Genomic DNA, 17,083 nt, shown 5'->3' with positions numbered 1-17,083 from the left:
ATCATCACCGTTAATTGTCATCCTATATTCTTGGCTATAAAACTAAGATGATACAACCTGCTTGGTAATACTGTTGGAGGACTAAATGAAATAATGTACAGAAAGAGCTTAGCATGATGATTAGAACAGAGTAAATATGGAATAAATGGTATTGTAGACAAGTTTTTATTCCTAATTTTTCATTTTTTTCATTTTTTTCATTTTCACATGCTGTATTACAAGTGCAGATTGAAGACTGAAGATAGCACCTTCACCTAATTTCTCTAAGTGAAAGTGCTTTTTATTTACGTATGGTCTAAGACTCTTCCCTTTTGTCAGTGGCCCTTGAGAGGAATCCATGGTTCTTTAAGCCTGATAAACATTTTGTTTTTACTATTCTACTCTATTCTTATACCACTTTATGGAGTCATTTGCTTTTTCTTTTACCATATTATATCAGACATGATGAACATAGATATCTTAGTTTTAATAGTGGATCTGTTATGTTTTTCCCTTGTTTCTTTCAGTGTTTATTGTCTACAGGAAACCCTACCATATAAATTAAAACAATCTTTCAATGCCAGGAAAACTTATTAAACTTCAGGACCTGAAGTTTAAGGCTGTATATGACTTGTTCAAGTATTGTCTAAATCAAATGGTTCTTTTTAAATATTTGATTTTTTAAGCAATTTTTGTTTTATTACAGTTAGAAGAAAACAGTTGACAATCCCAGAAAAGAAATGGCCATTGATCAGTCTGTCTCATTCTACTGTTCTTTATTTTCAGAGTGGTAGGCAACACACTACCTTTTCAGCAGAATCGAGTCGGAGCCTTTTGATCTGTCTACTTTGGGTTCTCAAGAATGCAGATGAGACAGTTCTACAAAAGTGGTTCACAGATCTCTCAGTACTACAGCTAAACCGGCTATTAGATTTGCTTTATCTCTGCGTATCTTGCTTTGAGTACAAAGTAAGTGATCACTATGCCATTGCAGAGAAAAATGAGAAAGAAAACATAATGTAGAAAAGGAAGAAGGAAATTTCCTCAATGGCTCTTCTTTGCTAATGTTTAAATTTTAGGGAAAGAAAGTGTTTGAAAGAATGAATAGTTTGACCTTTAAGAAATCAAAAGACATGAGAGCAAAGCTTGAAGAAGCTATTCTTGGGAGCATAGGTGCTAGGCAAGAAATGGTGCGCCGAAGCCGAGGACAGCTTGGTACGTACACATTATCTTCTCCTTCTGGTGAGAATTTTTTCAGTTTCTTTGAAATATTTATTACAATGGTCATTGTTGCAAATCTTCAGTGATTTGACACTTTTTTTAAAAAAGTGTTTTAAATGAAACTCTGAATTAACTTGAATAACCACATCTCTTTAGGGATTCAAGTTCGAGTCCTGAGTAGGGTGAACATATTTCCTGATTTGTTCTGGACAGTCTCAGTTTATTCCTGTTGTCCTTATGTGATTATGAATAGCATCCCTTATCTTTTAAAATAGACGTTTTAAAAGCAGTTTTAAGTCCATAGCAAAATCGAGCTAACAGTACAGAGATTCCCTGTATACTCCCTAGCACACAGGCGTAGCCTTACCTGTTATCAACATCCCTCAGCAGAGTGGTGTACTTGTTACAGCTGGTGAACCTGCACTGACACATCATTATCACCCAAAGTCCATAATTGACACTAGGATTCACTCTTAGTTTCATACTTGCTACATTGCATCACTTCTTACTCTTAAAATAAACTTCCTAGTTTGTACAATGAATTAAAATAGCCTGTATTTCAGGGAAAGAGATTGTCCCTCAGCCTCAGGTATCAGGGAGAGAAACCAGTTAGTAGCATTTGAGGCCTGTTTCTACTCCCAGATACTGCTATCCTTTAGCCATATAACCTTGACCAGGTCACTCCATCTCCTCACTTTCCTTTTCCTTATCCGCTTTTGATTGTTTTGAGAATTTAGAAGGTAGTGTAACTAACTGATGTTTCATCATTGTAGTGACCCACGTGTGTTTAAACATTTCGTAAATTCTAAAGTCACAAATAATGACGTTGCTGAGAGCTCCTTAGGGTCAGGGACATGGCCTAGTCACCTGTATACATGACATATGCTAATAGTTCAATGTATATTTGACTCAAAAGAGGAATGCACATTTACATGAATATTTTTAATGTTTTCTGATAAGCCATAAACATAGTGATCATTTATTCAAGTTAACTTAAATATCTTTTATATGCTATTTATGGTTGGAATTTCATAATAATACAGAATCTTTGCCTTTGGAATTAAGAGCACCGTTTGCTTTTTTTCCCCCACTTTAGTTGTATGCAATGTATAGTGTACTTACAGATTTATTATGTACAACAACCTTCTAAAAAAGAATGAAAATGAGGGACCCCTGGGTAGCTCAATCGGTTAAGTGCCTGACTTCGGCTCAGGTCATGACCTCACTGTTTGTGGGTTCGAGCCCCACTCTGGGCTGTGTGCTGACAGCTAGGAGCCTGGAGCCTGCTTTGGATTCTGTGTCTCCCTCCCTCTCCCCCTCTACCACCGTGTTCTGTCTCTCAAAAATGAATAAACATTTAAAAAATATATATGAAAACGAACTTTTATTTAGTTCATTTAATTATTACCGAAATCTAATGAAGATTATCTTCAACCTTTAAGTTAAAGAAAATAAAACTCACCAGAGGTAAATAACTTGCCTACGATCATAAACTAAGTGACAGAACCAGGCTCTTTTGACTTCCAATGTAGTGTTCTGTATATTCTACTGCACCTCTTTCTAAAGTTTCTTGTTGGAGAGAGTGGCACTATTAGTAGTATGTTATGTTTTTAAACCTGTAGCCTTGGGACCGTCATCTTTGTTTGAATGTAGAAATTTAAATTCTATATGTAGAATCTAAAGGAAATAAATGAATAAACTCCTAGATACCTCTGTTAGTGGTGCCCTTAGGTGTGGGGGGAGAGGAGGGCAGAGAGGATGGAGGTGTCAAGAGGTACAAATGTCCAGTTATAAAATACTTAAGTACTGGGATGTAATGTATAGCATGGTGACTACAGTTTATACCATATTGTACATTTGAAAGTTACTAAGAGAGTAGGTTTTAAGTTCTCATCATAGGAAAATTATAATATGTGGTAATGGATATTGACTAGATTTAGAGTGGTGATCATTTCATAAATGTATACAGATATTGAATCATATTGTACACCTGAAACAAATATAATGACATACGTCTGTTGTATCTTAATTTTTAAAAAATTGAAGTTCTTAGAAAAATAAGACCTTTGCAATTCTTATTTGAATTTGGACACCCAAGTTAATGTCACCCAATGATAGACATTGGGTGATAAGAGATGAGGGACAATTTCATGGGGGGAAGAAAGTTAATGATAAAAATGTAAATAGATCCCAGATATTTGTTTTGTTAACTGGGTAAATACAGGCATATCTTTTTTGTTTTCTTTTACCAAATTTTTTAAAGACAGAGGTTTCATAATAAAAAAAGAGGTGGGAAGAGAAGGAAAGTGAAGGGAAGGGAGAGAAAGCAGAAGACTTATCCAGACATGTCCTTTATTGTGTAGCATATTTGCTTCTCATTATTTTTTTTTTTTAAGTTTATTTATTTTGAGAGAGAGAGCACACGCACACAAGTGTGGGGAGGGGTAGAGAGGAGAGGAGAGAGTAAGAATTCCAGGCAGGCTCCATGCTGTCAGCTCAGAGCCCAACTCGAGGCTCAATCCCACAACCCTAGGATCATGACCTAAGCCAAAATCAAGAGTTGGATGCTTAACCAACTGAGCCACCCAGGTGCCTCATTTCTCATTATTTTTAAAATTTCTACTTGGACTCTAAATTTTTACTTTCCTTTTTCTTTGCATTCTCCCAACCAATTTAAAATCTCAGGCTTTTCAAAAAGAAGCATTAGTTTTCTAGTTGAAAGTCTGAAGTCATGGCTAATTCCTTCCTTTAAGTGTAAATCTCTCCACAATTCTCAATACCTTCTTCACTTCTGCTGGATTTGTATGAACCAGTTCTGTCACTGCTGCCCCTTCTGGGAGCCCACAGCATTCTGTCTGCTTTCTATCCCAGAAGCCTTGTATGAAAGCCCTCTTCTTTCTCCTGTCCTGTCTTCTGTGTACCAAATAATAATTCCTAATTGTTTTAGGAATCCTTCTTACTTTGTTTCTGTATTAAAGAAAAGCTTATTGAACTTCAGTATTGCCAGACACCTTGTTAACCCTAAACATAAAGGGGTGGACAAAATAGGCATAATCTCCATTCTTAAGTAGCTTATATTCTTGTGATGATAAGTGCTGTGGAGAGAACTAAAGCCAATTAAGAGGAAGGGAAGTGTTGGGGAGTTGGGGAAGACCTTTATGTGGAGGTGATGAATGACTGGTCAATGAAAATTTGTGGGAAGCACAGTCACATAAGAGGAACAACCACTATTACAGAGGTCCTAAATCAGGAGCATATATAGAAAACACACACAAAATAAGTGTGGTGGCATAAGTAGGAGAGAGAGTGTGGTAGGAAATAAGGTCTTATAAGACCCACGTAGGGCCTAATAAGCCATGGTTTAGGTTCAGAGAAAACAGTGTTAGAAAGTTTGCTTATATAAAAGGGCATTTGGTTTTTTTATATATAATGCAGGTAATATATTTCTGCTATAACTGTTATAAAAAAGTGAAAAAAATTTTTGAGAGAGAGAGAGAGAGAGAGTCAGAGCGTGAGCAGAGGAGGGGCAGAGAGAGAGGGAGACACAGAATCTGAAGCAGGCTCCAGGCTCCAGACTGTCAGCACAGAACCTGATGTGGGTCTTGAACTCAAGAGCTATGAGATCATGACCTGAGCCGAAGTTGGATGCTTAACTGACAGAGCCACCCGGGCGCCCCATAAAACATTTTTAATAAAAAGTACCATTGTTAGTTTTTGCGACCTGTAGTGAGGATAAAATGGCTGTGTATAAAGTTAACATTGTGCAGTATATCTTATATATTTGCAAATATACATATAGGTGGTCCAAATGAAACAGCACTTTAAAAATGGTTTTGAAATTTATTTGACAGAGAGAAGCCCATCTGGAAGTGCCTTTGGAAGTCAAGAAAATCTGAGGTGGAGAAAGGATATGACTCACTGGCGTCAAAACACTGAGAAGCTTGACAAGTAATATAACGTATTTTATGTTACTGATGGGCTTGTTGGATTTCAAATGCAGGAGGAAAATGGCTAATTTTATTGTTTTATATATATATATTAGGTATTCAAATCTTAGACAACAAAATAGGTTTAATTTTTTTGATGTCTATTTGTTTTGATAGAGCGCATGTGTGTGAGTGGGGGAAGGGAGGAGAGAGAGAGAGAGAGAGAGAGAGAGAGAGAGAGAGAAAGAGAAAATCCTAAGCAGGCTCTGTGCTGACAGCCTCAATCCCATGAACTGTGAGATCATGACCTGAGCCAGAATCAAGAGTCGGACACTTAACCAACTGAGACACCCAGGCGCCCAGTTATATTTAATGTTTAAATTTTAGATTAAAAAATATTTAGGGGAAGAATTTTTCATGTGGTATAGTAAAGCAAAATGTTACCCATTTTGTCTCCAACAACTGTCTCCAAAAATAGGCCTTTGAAATACATTCTGCAATAGTTTTTTAATGTAATTTGGGAGTGCACTGAACTTCATATTTCAGGGATCCAAGAATTAGCTAATCTTTGTCCTCTTGGAGCTTAAAATATAATTAAGAGAAAGACAGAAACACTACAGGTCTTCTGTTTCTAGCATGGAGGTAAGCTAGGAACACTAATTGACCCCTACTGCCAAAAACAACTAAAAATGCACTTCCTGAGAGCTTGTACCTAATGAGCTGGACCTTCAGTGTAAGGGGCACCAAAAATAATCCCTTCTTACTGCCCATGTGACCTCAGGTAAAATTGCTTAGCTTGAAACTTGGCATTGAGTCAAGGGGCTGAAATTTTTGTCTTGAGAATTTGTAATTACAAGTTAGGCCTCAAGTAGCTTGACTGGCCCAATAAACTTTGAGAATATGATAACAAGCTCATTCAGGTTTGCCTAGTACTACACCCAGTGTTAGCACTGAATGTTCATCCCAGGGAATCCCTCAGTCCTGTCCTAAAGTAAACCAGGCTGCTCAGTCACGCTACCTGAGGACCATCTTCAGACCAGACTTTCAAGGATTTTCACAGGTAAACTTGCAGAAGTACACAGATAGTAACATCATAGACCATAGGAAACACTGCCTTATGCAAGCCAGTAGAGTGAGAAATCACAGACTTGCTACCATATAGATGAGAGTTTGGATTACCAGAAACTGTCATAGTCTCTTCAGGCTGTAACAAAATGGAACACAGTGCATTGCTTATAAACAACAGCAATTTATTTCTGACAGTTTTGGAGGCTGGGAATTCCAAGATCATGGCACCTTCGGTTTGATGTCTAGTGAAGGCCCTCATCAGGGTTACAGCAAGAATGCTGTCTTTGGTGGAAGAGCAAGCAGACTCCCTGGGCCTCTTTCATAAAGGCGTTAATCCCCATTCATGAGGGCTCTGCCCTGATGACCTAATTACCTTCCAAAGACCCTACCTGCTAATACTATCGTCTTGGGCATTAGATTTTTAACATGAATTTTGTGATGACACAAATACTCAGACTATAGCAGGTATTGAATACAATATAAATACTTAAAAATTCTTAAACTTTGAGTATGTCCACTTTTCTCTCCTCCTTGTCTGTTCAAGTTCATTTCTTTATTTTTTCCAGGTGTGTTTTGTTTTTTAGAAATCACAAAGGATAGGGCTACCAGGTGGCTCAGTCAGTCGAGCATCTGACTCTTGTCTTTGGCTCAGGTCTTGATCTCACGGTGTGTGAGTTCGAGCCCCAAGTGGGGCTCTGCATTGACAGCACAGAGCCTGCTTGGATTCTCTTTCCCTCTCTCTTTGCCCCTCCTCTGCTGGTGTGCACGTGTGCACTCGCTCTCTCTCTAAATAAATAAATAAACTTAAAAAAAAAAAGAAATCACAAAGCAGTGAGATGCTATGATGTTAGTATATTGCTTTCTTTTGCATTTGTATAATGTGCTTTCTCTGCATGTCTTGCTGTGTTTTAAGGAAGCTTTTTTTTTTTTTTTTGGTGTTTTCCTGATTCTTTTTGTTTAAACCATCATGTTATTGTCAGGTTTTTTCACAAAATCTTGCTGAAAATTTAAGTTTGAACATATATATATTTCCCAATTTAATTCTAACTATGTTGTATTTTCTCTCTTAATTTATAAAATGTAAATTCATGAACTATTCTCCTAAGTGGTAGTAATAAAGATTCAGAGGTTTAAACATCCAGAAACTTTGAAAAGTTAACATTTAAAATGTTCTTGTTCTTCCACCTTGATTTATGTGTTTGTTTTGTCTATGTAGGTGTAATTGTTTCTATATCTATCTATCTATCTATCTATCTATCACTACTAAAATAAACGTCAATTTTACCCATAAATCATATGGAGCTATTCTTAATGTTACTCTTTATATTTTTAATAAATACTAGTCTTTAAGAAAACCACTTTATTGCATCAGTTTGTTTTGTTTCTATTGAGTGATTCTGTCCAGAGTTTGGGGAAGATTAAATCACTTTCTGTATCAAAATTGCTGTATCAAAAATCTGTAGCAAAAATTTTTTTTCTATTTTTGATAACAAAAATACTGAGAAATTAGGCGACAATTTGGAAAAAAATAAGTACTTTTATCCTAAGTAAATATATCGAAAATCCTTGAAGGAGTAACATGAACACTAAACATTTTGAGTATTGCTTTACATGAAGCAGCTCTAAATACAAGCCCACATAGCACCACCTAGTGTCTGTGCCATTGAGAATAAAAAATATGCTCCTGCGTTTGCCACATCTCTGAAAGCTAAACATTTGTTTTCAGTGGTATTGTAGAATTACAATGGGATGTGAAAATCTGTACTGACGTGGTTGACAAAATGCAGGGTAAAAGAAAACACTTATAATGTGTAAAATAATTGTCTTTTTATTCTCTTACAAGTTTTCTTTAAGGCAAATACTGACAAATGGTTCCAAGTTTTTTATTTCTATGTATCTTTAAGTCTTTTTTGAATTGTGGATCTATTGGCTCTTTTAAAAGGTAAATATACTTATAATATTTTGTATTAGATCAAGAGCAGAGATTGAGCATGAAGCACTGATTGATGGAAATCTGGCTACTGAAGCAAACCTAATCATTTTGGATACATTAGAGATTGTTGTCCAGGTAAGAACACAAACAAGAAGGATTTAAAGTATAGATTTGGTGAATTGGGGTTGTGCAAAAAACATTTATTGAGCCATAATTCATCTATTTTTAAATTTTATTTATTTTTAAATTGCAGACAGTTTCTGTAACAGAATCCAAAGAGAGCATCCTTGGTGGGGTACTAAAAGTCCTACTGCATAGCATGGCCTGTAACCAAAGTGCAGTTTATCTACAACACTGTTTTGCTACACAGAGAGCCCTGGTTTCAAAGGTAGGTTATTTTTGTACCTTCAGTCTTGTCCAACTTGGCTTTCTTTCTTTATATTGTCTAAGATCGTTTAACACTCCTTGGTTAATATAGTAAAAATTTTAAGGGGCGCCTGGGTGGCTCAGTTGGTTGAGCTTCCGACTTTGGCTCAGGTCATGATCTCACGATTTGTGGATTCGTGCCCCGCATCAGGCTCTGTGCTGACAGCTCGGAGCCTGGAGCCTGCTTCACATTCTGTGTCTCCCTCTCTCTCTGCTCCTCCCCTGCTCACATGCTGTCTCTCAAAAATAAATAAAGATTAAAAAATTGAAAAAAAAATTTAATAATAACCTAAGACCCATGATTCTTTTTTGCCTCTCTTCTACTAGTTGCCTTTTCAGTTCTCTCTTATTTGGATCACTTGTAACCAGTTTGGGGCTTAAAAAGCAGTAGTTTTGGGGGCGCCTGAGTGGTTCAGTCAGTTAAGTGTCTGACTTCAGCTCAGGTCACGATCTCACAGTTTGTGAGTTCGAGCCCTGCGTCGGGCTCTCTGTTGGTGGCTCGGAGCCTGGAGCCTGCTTCGGGTTCTGTGTCTCCCTCTCTCTCTGCCCCTTCCCTGTTCACGCTCTTGTCTCACTCTCTCTCAAAAATAAACATTAAAAAAAAGTTTTGTTGTGGAGAAGAGCTTGAAATTAATAACTGATTTAAAATATGGGGCTTTCCTTGTTTTCTCTTAATCTCCTTCTGTCATTAACTTGATTTATTTAAGAATTTAAGGTATAAGTAGTTCATTCCATTGATATTAACTTACCCCATGGATGAATAGGAGGTACTTCCATTTGTTCAACTACTTCGGATATTTGTTTCCTATGTTGGTTTTCTGAACGTAGGTATATTCTTAAATCTTGAAGGTATCTATTTCATCATAGTCATCTAATGTGGAATGCAGAGCTGTTAAAACTTGAACCAATGAAAATTACTTATATAGCATTTTATAATAAAACATATTAATAGAATTATTACATGTTGGTTATGGTTACTATATTGTTTTTTGTTTTGTTTTTTTTTTTTAATTTTTTTTTTTTTCAACGTTTATTTATTTCTGGGACAGAGAGAGACAGAGCATGAACGGGGGAAGGGCAGAGAGAGAGGGAGACACAGAATCGGAAACAGGCTCCAGGCTCTGAGCCATCAGCCCAGAGCCTGACGCGGGGCTCGAACTCACGGACCGCGAGATCGTGACCTGGCTGAAGTCGGATGCTTAACCAACTGCGCCACCCAGGCGCCCCGGTTACTATATTGTTTTATGCATAGTGTCTAATCTTACTCAGATAGTCCCATAGTCCCGTGTAGATAATACCGTTAGGTCCATTTTATGGATGAGACATTGTCCAACATTACAGTACTGGCTAATAAGTGACATATGCAGTATTCAATCCCAATCTGTCAATATTAGCCGATTAGCAAACATTGCTGAACTGTTTTTTAAAACTGGGCTATACTAACACATCTCTAGTTCAGGCTATGTTAATATATCTCTGGAACTTCTACTGCATCAGTTCAGTGTTGGTGTTTTGTTTTTGTTTGTCTGTTTACAGTTCCCTGAACTCTTGTTTGAAGAAGAAACAGAGCAGTGTGCTGACTTATGCCTCCGGCTTCTCCGACACTGTAGCAGCAGCATTAGTACAATACGGTCACATGCCAGTGCCTCACTGTACCTACTTATGAGACAGAACTTTGAAATTGGTAATGTAAGTATTTATCTCTGGATTCATAATGAAATATAACTCCTGCAATGTCTGGTAAATGTGTTTTGGGGGGAGCATGGAATTTTTTTTTTTTTTGGGGGACTAATCTTAGACTGTGTTGATATTTCTCATTGCGTGTATATCTTAAAAATCTGAATCTCCAATTTTGCTTCCTGCACTAAAGATAAAATATAGTAGTAAAAATTAGAATATAAATGTATCTTGAGCTTTTGGAAAATTTAATTATTATCATTAAGTAAAAAGAAAATACAGATAAAGAAAATTAAAATCAAAATCAAATCAAAATCTTGATTTGATATTTTATGACTATATACCAGTCTGAAGAATTCCATGTTTTTGTTAAAGTATTTTTTTTTATCATATATTCATGTGTTGTATTTTTTTGCAATTTTGAGTCAAATGTTTACATCTTTTTTTTTTTTACTTATGTACGTATTTAAGGCCCAGGATTGTCCTTGGAGCACTTTTTATTGGTATCTCATTGATTCTGATGCTGATATACAGTTTTCCATATTCTTGTTTTGTAGGTATTTTGTAATTTGTACTTTTAAAAAAATTTTTTTCCTCTTTATTTTTGAGAGAGAGAGAGAGAGAGAGAGAAAGAGAACGAGCGCACTAGTGTTATTGGGCTAAATATTGTCCTTTAGTTGTTTACTCAAGATAGTTCTTGGGAATAGTATTTCTCACATTCTTGATTGTTTAGTGTTTTCTATATTTAAAGGACAGCAAAGATGGTTATGAAATTTTTTGCCTAAGACTGAATTTAAAAAAAGGGTGGTGGTGGGAAAGATCAGTAAAATGTACCAGATAAAGAACACTTAATAGAAAAAAAGAAAAAATATATATACTTGAATATCATCATCTTCTGGCTTTACATATTGTTGTAGAGATATCTGAAGATGACCTGATACTTTCTTCCCTTTTAAATAACTTTTCCCCTCCCAGCTGCTCTAGGGATTCTTTCTTTAGATTTAAAATTAAATACCTTTTTTTAGAATGGGTCTTGGTATTGACCAATATTTGTTAATTTTCTCAGCCACATGATGTCTGCTTTCAATTTATTTCAGACTGTTTTCTTGAATGTAAAATAGAATATTTTCTTCCAGGGCTTAGGGTTTTTCCCAAACAGACATACATATGTTGGATCTGTTTTGCTTTACTTTTTGTCTATCATTTTTCTTTTCTTTTTTAACACTTCTAAACTTTCCAATTATTGTGGTTCCTTTTCTCAGAATTTCTCTGTCCTGTAATCCCTTATGTGCTCTCCATGACATCCTTTCTTTCTTTTACCAATTATAAGTTTAAATGTCTTTCATCTTTTTTTTTTCAAGTATTGTGAGCTCGCATGTTACCTCCTGTTTTATGTCCTCTATTTCTGGTTTTTGTTTTTTCCTTGAGTTTCTTATTTATTCTGCCTTTTATTTATTTCTGCTTTCCTTCCTAAAGTTCATATGTTTTTTATTAGAGAGAGAGAGTAAATGAGCACACATGCATGCAAGCAGACAAGAGGGGCAGGTGGAGAAAGAATCTTAAGAAGGCATGGAGCTGATACCTTGACCCTGGGATCATGACTGAGCCAAAACCAAGAGAGACTTGGATGCTCAACCAACTTAGCCAAGCATGCAACCCCATACTTTTTTTTTTTAAGTTTATTTATTTATTTTGAGAGAGAGAGAGAGAGAGTGCATGCACATGAGGGGAGGAGGGGTCAGAGAGAGGGAGGGGGGAAGGGAGAGACTCCCAAGCAGGCTCTGCACTGGTAGAGATGCGGAGCTCGAACACGAACCATGAGATCATGACCTGAGCCAGAGTCAAGAGTCAGACACTGAACCGACTGAGCCACCCAGGAGCTCCTAATTCAATTCTGAGACATGGCTTTGTTTTTTTACTCTGTTTGTAGCATATTATTCTTAGCAAAACTCTGTTTTATGTCTTGTTTTAAGGTTTTAAAATAAGATTTTAATATGTATATTTTATTACTTTCTAAAATTTTTTTATAACTATTTGGAATGGTATTTTTTTTTTTTTTACTTTTTCATTTAGCAAGTAAAAAAAGTATAAACTTTTTTCTTTTAAGCTTTTCTGTATTAAATGCTGACCTGACAATTTCTCTGTTACAGAACTTTGCTAGGGTTAAAATGCAGGTAACCATGTCACTGTCTTCCTTGGTGGGCACATCTCAAAATTTTAATGAGGAATTCTTAAGACGTTCTCTAAAGACTATATTGACATATGCTGAAGAAGATCTGGAATTGAGGGAAACAACATTTCCTGATCAGGTCAGAAACACTGCTTTCTTAATAATTAACTGAAATAGAATTATAAATAGACAGTTTCTAAATTGTTAAATCAAATTTTGTTTTTTAAAACCTATATTTTTCTTTCAAGCCACGTATCTTAGGCTATAAATAGTGCTGAATCTTTTTGTTTCAATAAGCCATGCTTCCTTCTTGGAAAGGTTGATATCTTTGGTATGTAAGTCTGTGCATTCATAACAAATACAACAAATAGTAGACACCGTATAAATAAATAGGAAACTTTATGATGAAATATTATTCCTACTTATTAATGAAACAGTAATTTGCCTTAAAAAGTAAAGTTTTTACAAACTACGTTTTGGTAGAATCAGAAGCACAGGAGAGAATATCCTTTTGTGTTTTCCTCTTGAATCCTGTATATCCCTACATTTTATTTCTAGTTCTAGTTCTACTTGTTTCCCGATGAGAAAACTGAAAGAAAAAAAAAACCCCAAAAAACGAAACCCAGCCAGCTCAGGAATTAGTATAAAGTTTACTACCCTTTACTCACCATACCCCAGCATGCCCGCATTCTTCAGAACTCTATCAGTATCATATTTTTTGTTTTGCAATCTTCAGATATTTATCTAAAATATCTTCCAAACTAATGTGGTGACTGTGAGTAAATGATAATTAAAGAATGTTTTTTATAAAATTCTCTGCTTCAGGTTCAAGATTTGGTTTTCAATCTCCATATGATTCTTTCTGATACTGTTAAAATGAAGGAACACCAGGAAGATCCTGAAATGTTGATTGATCTAATGTACAGGTATCATTTGTTTGATTCATTTATACCTCGTATAATGGGTTTAAATTGGTAAAAGTTAAAAATAGAAATACCCTACAATCCAGAAATTGCACTAATAGGTATTTACCCAAAGGATAATTTGAAGGGCTACGTGCACCCCAATGTTTATAGCAGCATTATCAACAATAGCCAAATTGTGGAAATAGCCCAAATGTCCATTGACTGATGAATGAATAAAGATGTGGCATATATACACAATGGGATATTACTCAGCCATAAAAAGAACCACAAAAAGACTCTTTAACTGTAGAGGATAAACTGATAGTTACTGGAGGAAGGATGGGCAGGGGGATGGGTTAAATGGGTGATGGTCATTAAGAGGGGTACTGGTTGTGATGAGCACTGGGTGTTGTATGTAAGTGATGAATCACTAAATTCTTTACCTGAAACTAATATTACACTGTATGGTAACTAACTGGGATTTAAATAAAAAATAAATTGGTAAAACATACAGAAAACATTGGATAAAAAAATAAACATACCAGAATTACTTAAGTCATTTTCTTTTTTTTTCAACGTTTATTTATTTTTGGGACAGAGAGAGACAGAGCATGAATGGGGGAGGGGCAGAGAGAGAGGGAGACACAGAATCGGAAACAGGCTCCAGGCTCTGAGCCATCAGCCCAGAGCCCGACGCGGGGCTCGAACTCACGGACCGCGAGATCGTGACCTGGCTGAAGTCGGACGCCTAACCGACTGCGCCACCCAGGCGCCCCTTAAGTCATTTTCTAATGGTAGATCAGATCCCCTGTGTCACTTCTCTGGGAACTATGCATAATTGTTTAGTATATTTATTGATTATCAAAAATGAGGATTTTTAAAAATAATTGATACATATTTAGCACCTTGGGATCACGTGCCCTAGATTTCATGCAGACACCCAAGACCCATATTTTAAATGTAAAAATCAGCCCTTTAGGAAGAAAATACAGTGTATTAATGTTCTAACATTAATTTTTCTGATTTTAAATATGGTTGTGCCTATAACATGATACTTGCAGGAGCACATTTTGAGAAATTTGTAATTCCTATTTATATCTTGAAAGATGCAAGTAAAACTTTGCCATACGACCTTCTCTTTTTACAGTTTTGGAGTCTTTTAAGACACAAATAAAACAAACATTTTACTTAAAATAAATATGCAATGATACTATCTTACAGATCTTTTTTCTTGACGATGAAATTTCTTTATATTCCCCTAACGAACACGTAAATTCCCATAGCTTTCCCTTACTGATACCATGTCATTTTTTAGTCCCCCTACAAAAAAACATCTATTAACCATTGCATGGGCCCACAGTTACTTCTTTAAACATACTTAAAGACACTTTCATACCATTTGAAAACTTGTCTTAATAGGTTGTGTTCAATAACGGAAACCTCTCTAGGTAAACACTAAACAAGCAGTCTAAGCTCTCTTCCAGCTTGGGAAACAAATGCTAACTGAAAAGAATTTGTGTTCCAATTAGAATTGCCAAGGGCTACCAGACCTCTCCAGATCTGCGATTGACCTGGTTGCAGAACATGGCTGGCAAACACTCAGAACGCAGCAATCATGCTGAAGCTGCCCAGTGCCTTGTCCACTCCGCAGCCCTTGTTGCTGAGTATTTGAGCATGCTGGAGGACCGCAAATACCTTCCTGTGGGATGTGTAACATTTCAGGTAGGAATCTGCCAGGTTTACATTAAATCGAGGTATGTCCTTCATAGTTTTAACTTTTCTCACTGCTGTTAAGATTCACTCAGCTTGTAAGGACAGCATAAAGACTGAAGGTGATGTTTCACAAGATAAATTAACAGTTCTCTGTCACTGTCATGAATACATTTTTAAAGAGTACTCCGTGTTAGTTTTCTTTCCTCATTTTTTTTTTTTACCTCTAAATATCAGTGCTAAGTAGATTTATTCTCTTTGCCTATACTGCTAGGGGGCTTCATAGCATCTATGAAATATACCCAAAATGCTGAGAATCAGAATACAGTAGAAACTCTCAATTGGCTTTTACTTAAGACATCAGATAACCCAACATTCTCCAACACCTGTATAAAATGTGCAGATACCATGGCTCAGAGATGATAGTTTGCTCCCTACTAGGGTTACATACCTCTGACCTACTAGTTGAAATCTTTGCTTACCAGAAGTCAGTTATGCTTTCTTTGCTTTTTTCAAAACCCGTTAATGCCAGATCTGGGAAATTACAAAATTTAATTACATGTTATGTCCTCTGGTGAAATCTGAATGAAGAAAGAAAGTCAGTCATTGTTTCTCTGAAAACTAAGTTAAATGTTTTGCAAAGACTTGATAAAAGTGAGTCTCCACAACAGTTGCTATTGAATTAATTTTGGACCAACTACAAAAGATTGAGGAGAAATCTCCTAGAAATCTAGGATAATTTGATAACCTTTTATGTTTCAAGTTTTTACTCTGAAGAAACCAGAACTGGGAATCTATTTTTTTTTTTTAGAGAGAGAGGGAGAGTATGAGCTGGGGAGAGGGGCAGAGGGAAAGAGAGGGGGAGAGAAAGAGAGAATCTTAAACAGGTTCTACACTCAGCATGGCGCCCGGAGAGCAGGGCTTGATCCCACAACCTTGAGATCAGGACTTGAACCAAAATCAAGAGTCATATGCTCAACGGACCAAGACACTCAGGCACCCCCAGAACTGGAAATATTAAATGAAGATTGCGTTATTGCTGTCTAGTCAAGAGAGATTACATGAAAATCTGATCTGGAGACCCATACACAAAGAAAAGGCCTGAGATCGACTTCAAAAAAATGTCAGATGAGTCTATCTGCTGTAAATGTTTAGGTTAAAATATTTAAGGTAGTATGTATTATTTCTCTTTTGGAAATAATGGCTGATCCCAGTCTCATTGGGTAAGAGTTTTACCTCAGTTTTTTCATTAACTCAATGTTTGTTAAGCCAGCCAAAACACCATTTCATACTTGAGTTTTCCTCTTGGGGAGTTTCGACAAGATCATTGGAAGTTAAAAATAAAGACCGTTTAAGTCTCTCGAGATGTCCTGTATCGTATTGCTATTTTCCTTAGCCCATGATTTTTCATATTTTTCATTGTCACAGTTTTTATTAATGGAAAAGTTACCTGACAGTAATGGTACCATTTGATTGTCATCTCCAAAATAGAGAAAGATTCTGGAAATTTGTCTTTTATCTTTGCATTGACTACCCACCCCCTTTTTAAACCGAAGCTGCTATTTATATTTCATTTTCAGTTACTTCTTCACACACATCTTTCATGCTAAGAAGTTCCATATCTAAAGGCATTTCAACTTTTTCCCCCAGAATATTTCCTCTAATGTTTTAGAAGAATCTGCAGTCTCAGATGACGTGGTATCTCCAGATGAAGAAGGTATCTGCTCTGGAAAGTACTTTACTGAGACAGGACTCGTGGGATTACTGGAACAAGCAGCTGCTTCTTTCTCTATGGTAGATGACTCCTGTTCATTCTCTTTCCCCAGATACATACCTCTGGATTATTAATGACATGTGTATTCTCTCTGCCTGTGACCCTGCTCTTCCTTTATGCTAGTTTTCTCCAAGTACCTGAAGAACTGAGAACGGATCTTATCTATAGATTCATCATTGCTTACTCCTTTTTATCTTAATTGTCATATTCTCCAGTATTTTTTGTTTGCTTATTTATGAACCATCACTTAATCTACAACAGATTTTTTTGGAGTTTATAAATCTTTTAGCACCA

The 17,083-nt window shown here is 36.2% G+C and overlaps 1 protein-coding gene across 14 annotated transcripts in view; it reads left to right on the top strand.

The window, feature by feature from the left end:
- The window catches only part of DOCK7 (dedicator of cytokinesis 7), a 228,122-nt gene that overhangs the window by 180,462 nt on the left and 30,577 nt on the right, over positions 1-17,083 (top strand). For 8 of the 14 annotated variants that reach the window (XM_045477648.1, XM_045477647.1, XM_045477636.1 and 5 more), the window contains 10 exons: positions 766-948; positions 1,059-1,221; positions 5,052-5,148; positions 8,166-8,262; positions 8,381-8,515; positions 10,090-10,242; positions 12,381-12,539; positions 13,226-13,326; positions 14,835-15,027; positions 16,666-16,809. In XM_045477648.1, the coding sequence (XP_045333604.1) occupies positions 766-948; positions 1,059-1,221; positions 5,052-5,148; positions 8,166-8,262; positions 8,381-8,515; positions 10,090-10,242; positions 12,381-12,539; positions 13,226-13,326; positions 14,835-15,027; positions 16,666-16,809 (1,425 nt within the window). The remainder of the gene's footprint in view (positions 1-765; positions 949-1,058; positions 1,222-5,051; positions 5,149-8,165; positions 8,263-8,380; positions 8,516-10,089; positions 10,243-12,380; positions 12,540-13,225; positions 13,327-14,834; positions 15,028-16,665; positions 16,810-17,083) is intronic. The other 6 variants (XM_045477649.1, XM_045477651.1, XM_045477644.1 and 3 more) reach the window with 1 other exon arrangement.

This window comes from Leopardus geoffroyi, chromosome C1 (genome assembly GCF_018350155.1).
Source record: "Leopardus geoffroyi isolate Oge1 chromosome C1, O.geoffroyi_Oge1_pat1.0, whole genome shotgun sequence".
NCBI classification, from domain to species: Eukaryota; Metazoa; Chordata; class Mammalia; order Carnivora; family Felidae; genus Leopardus; species Leopardus geoffroyi.
The sequence above is the reverse complement of the archived record's forward strand: the minus strand, read 5'-3'. Positions and strand labels throughout refer to the sequence as shown.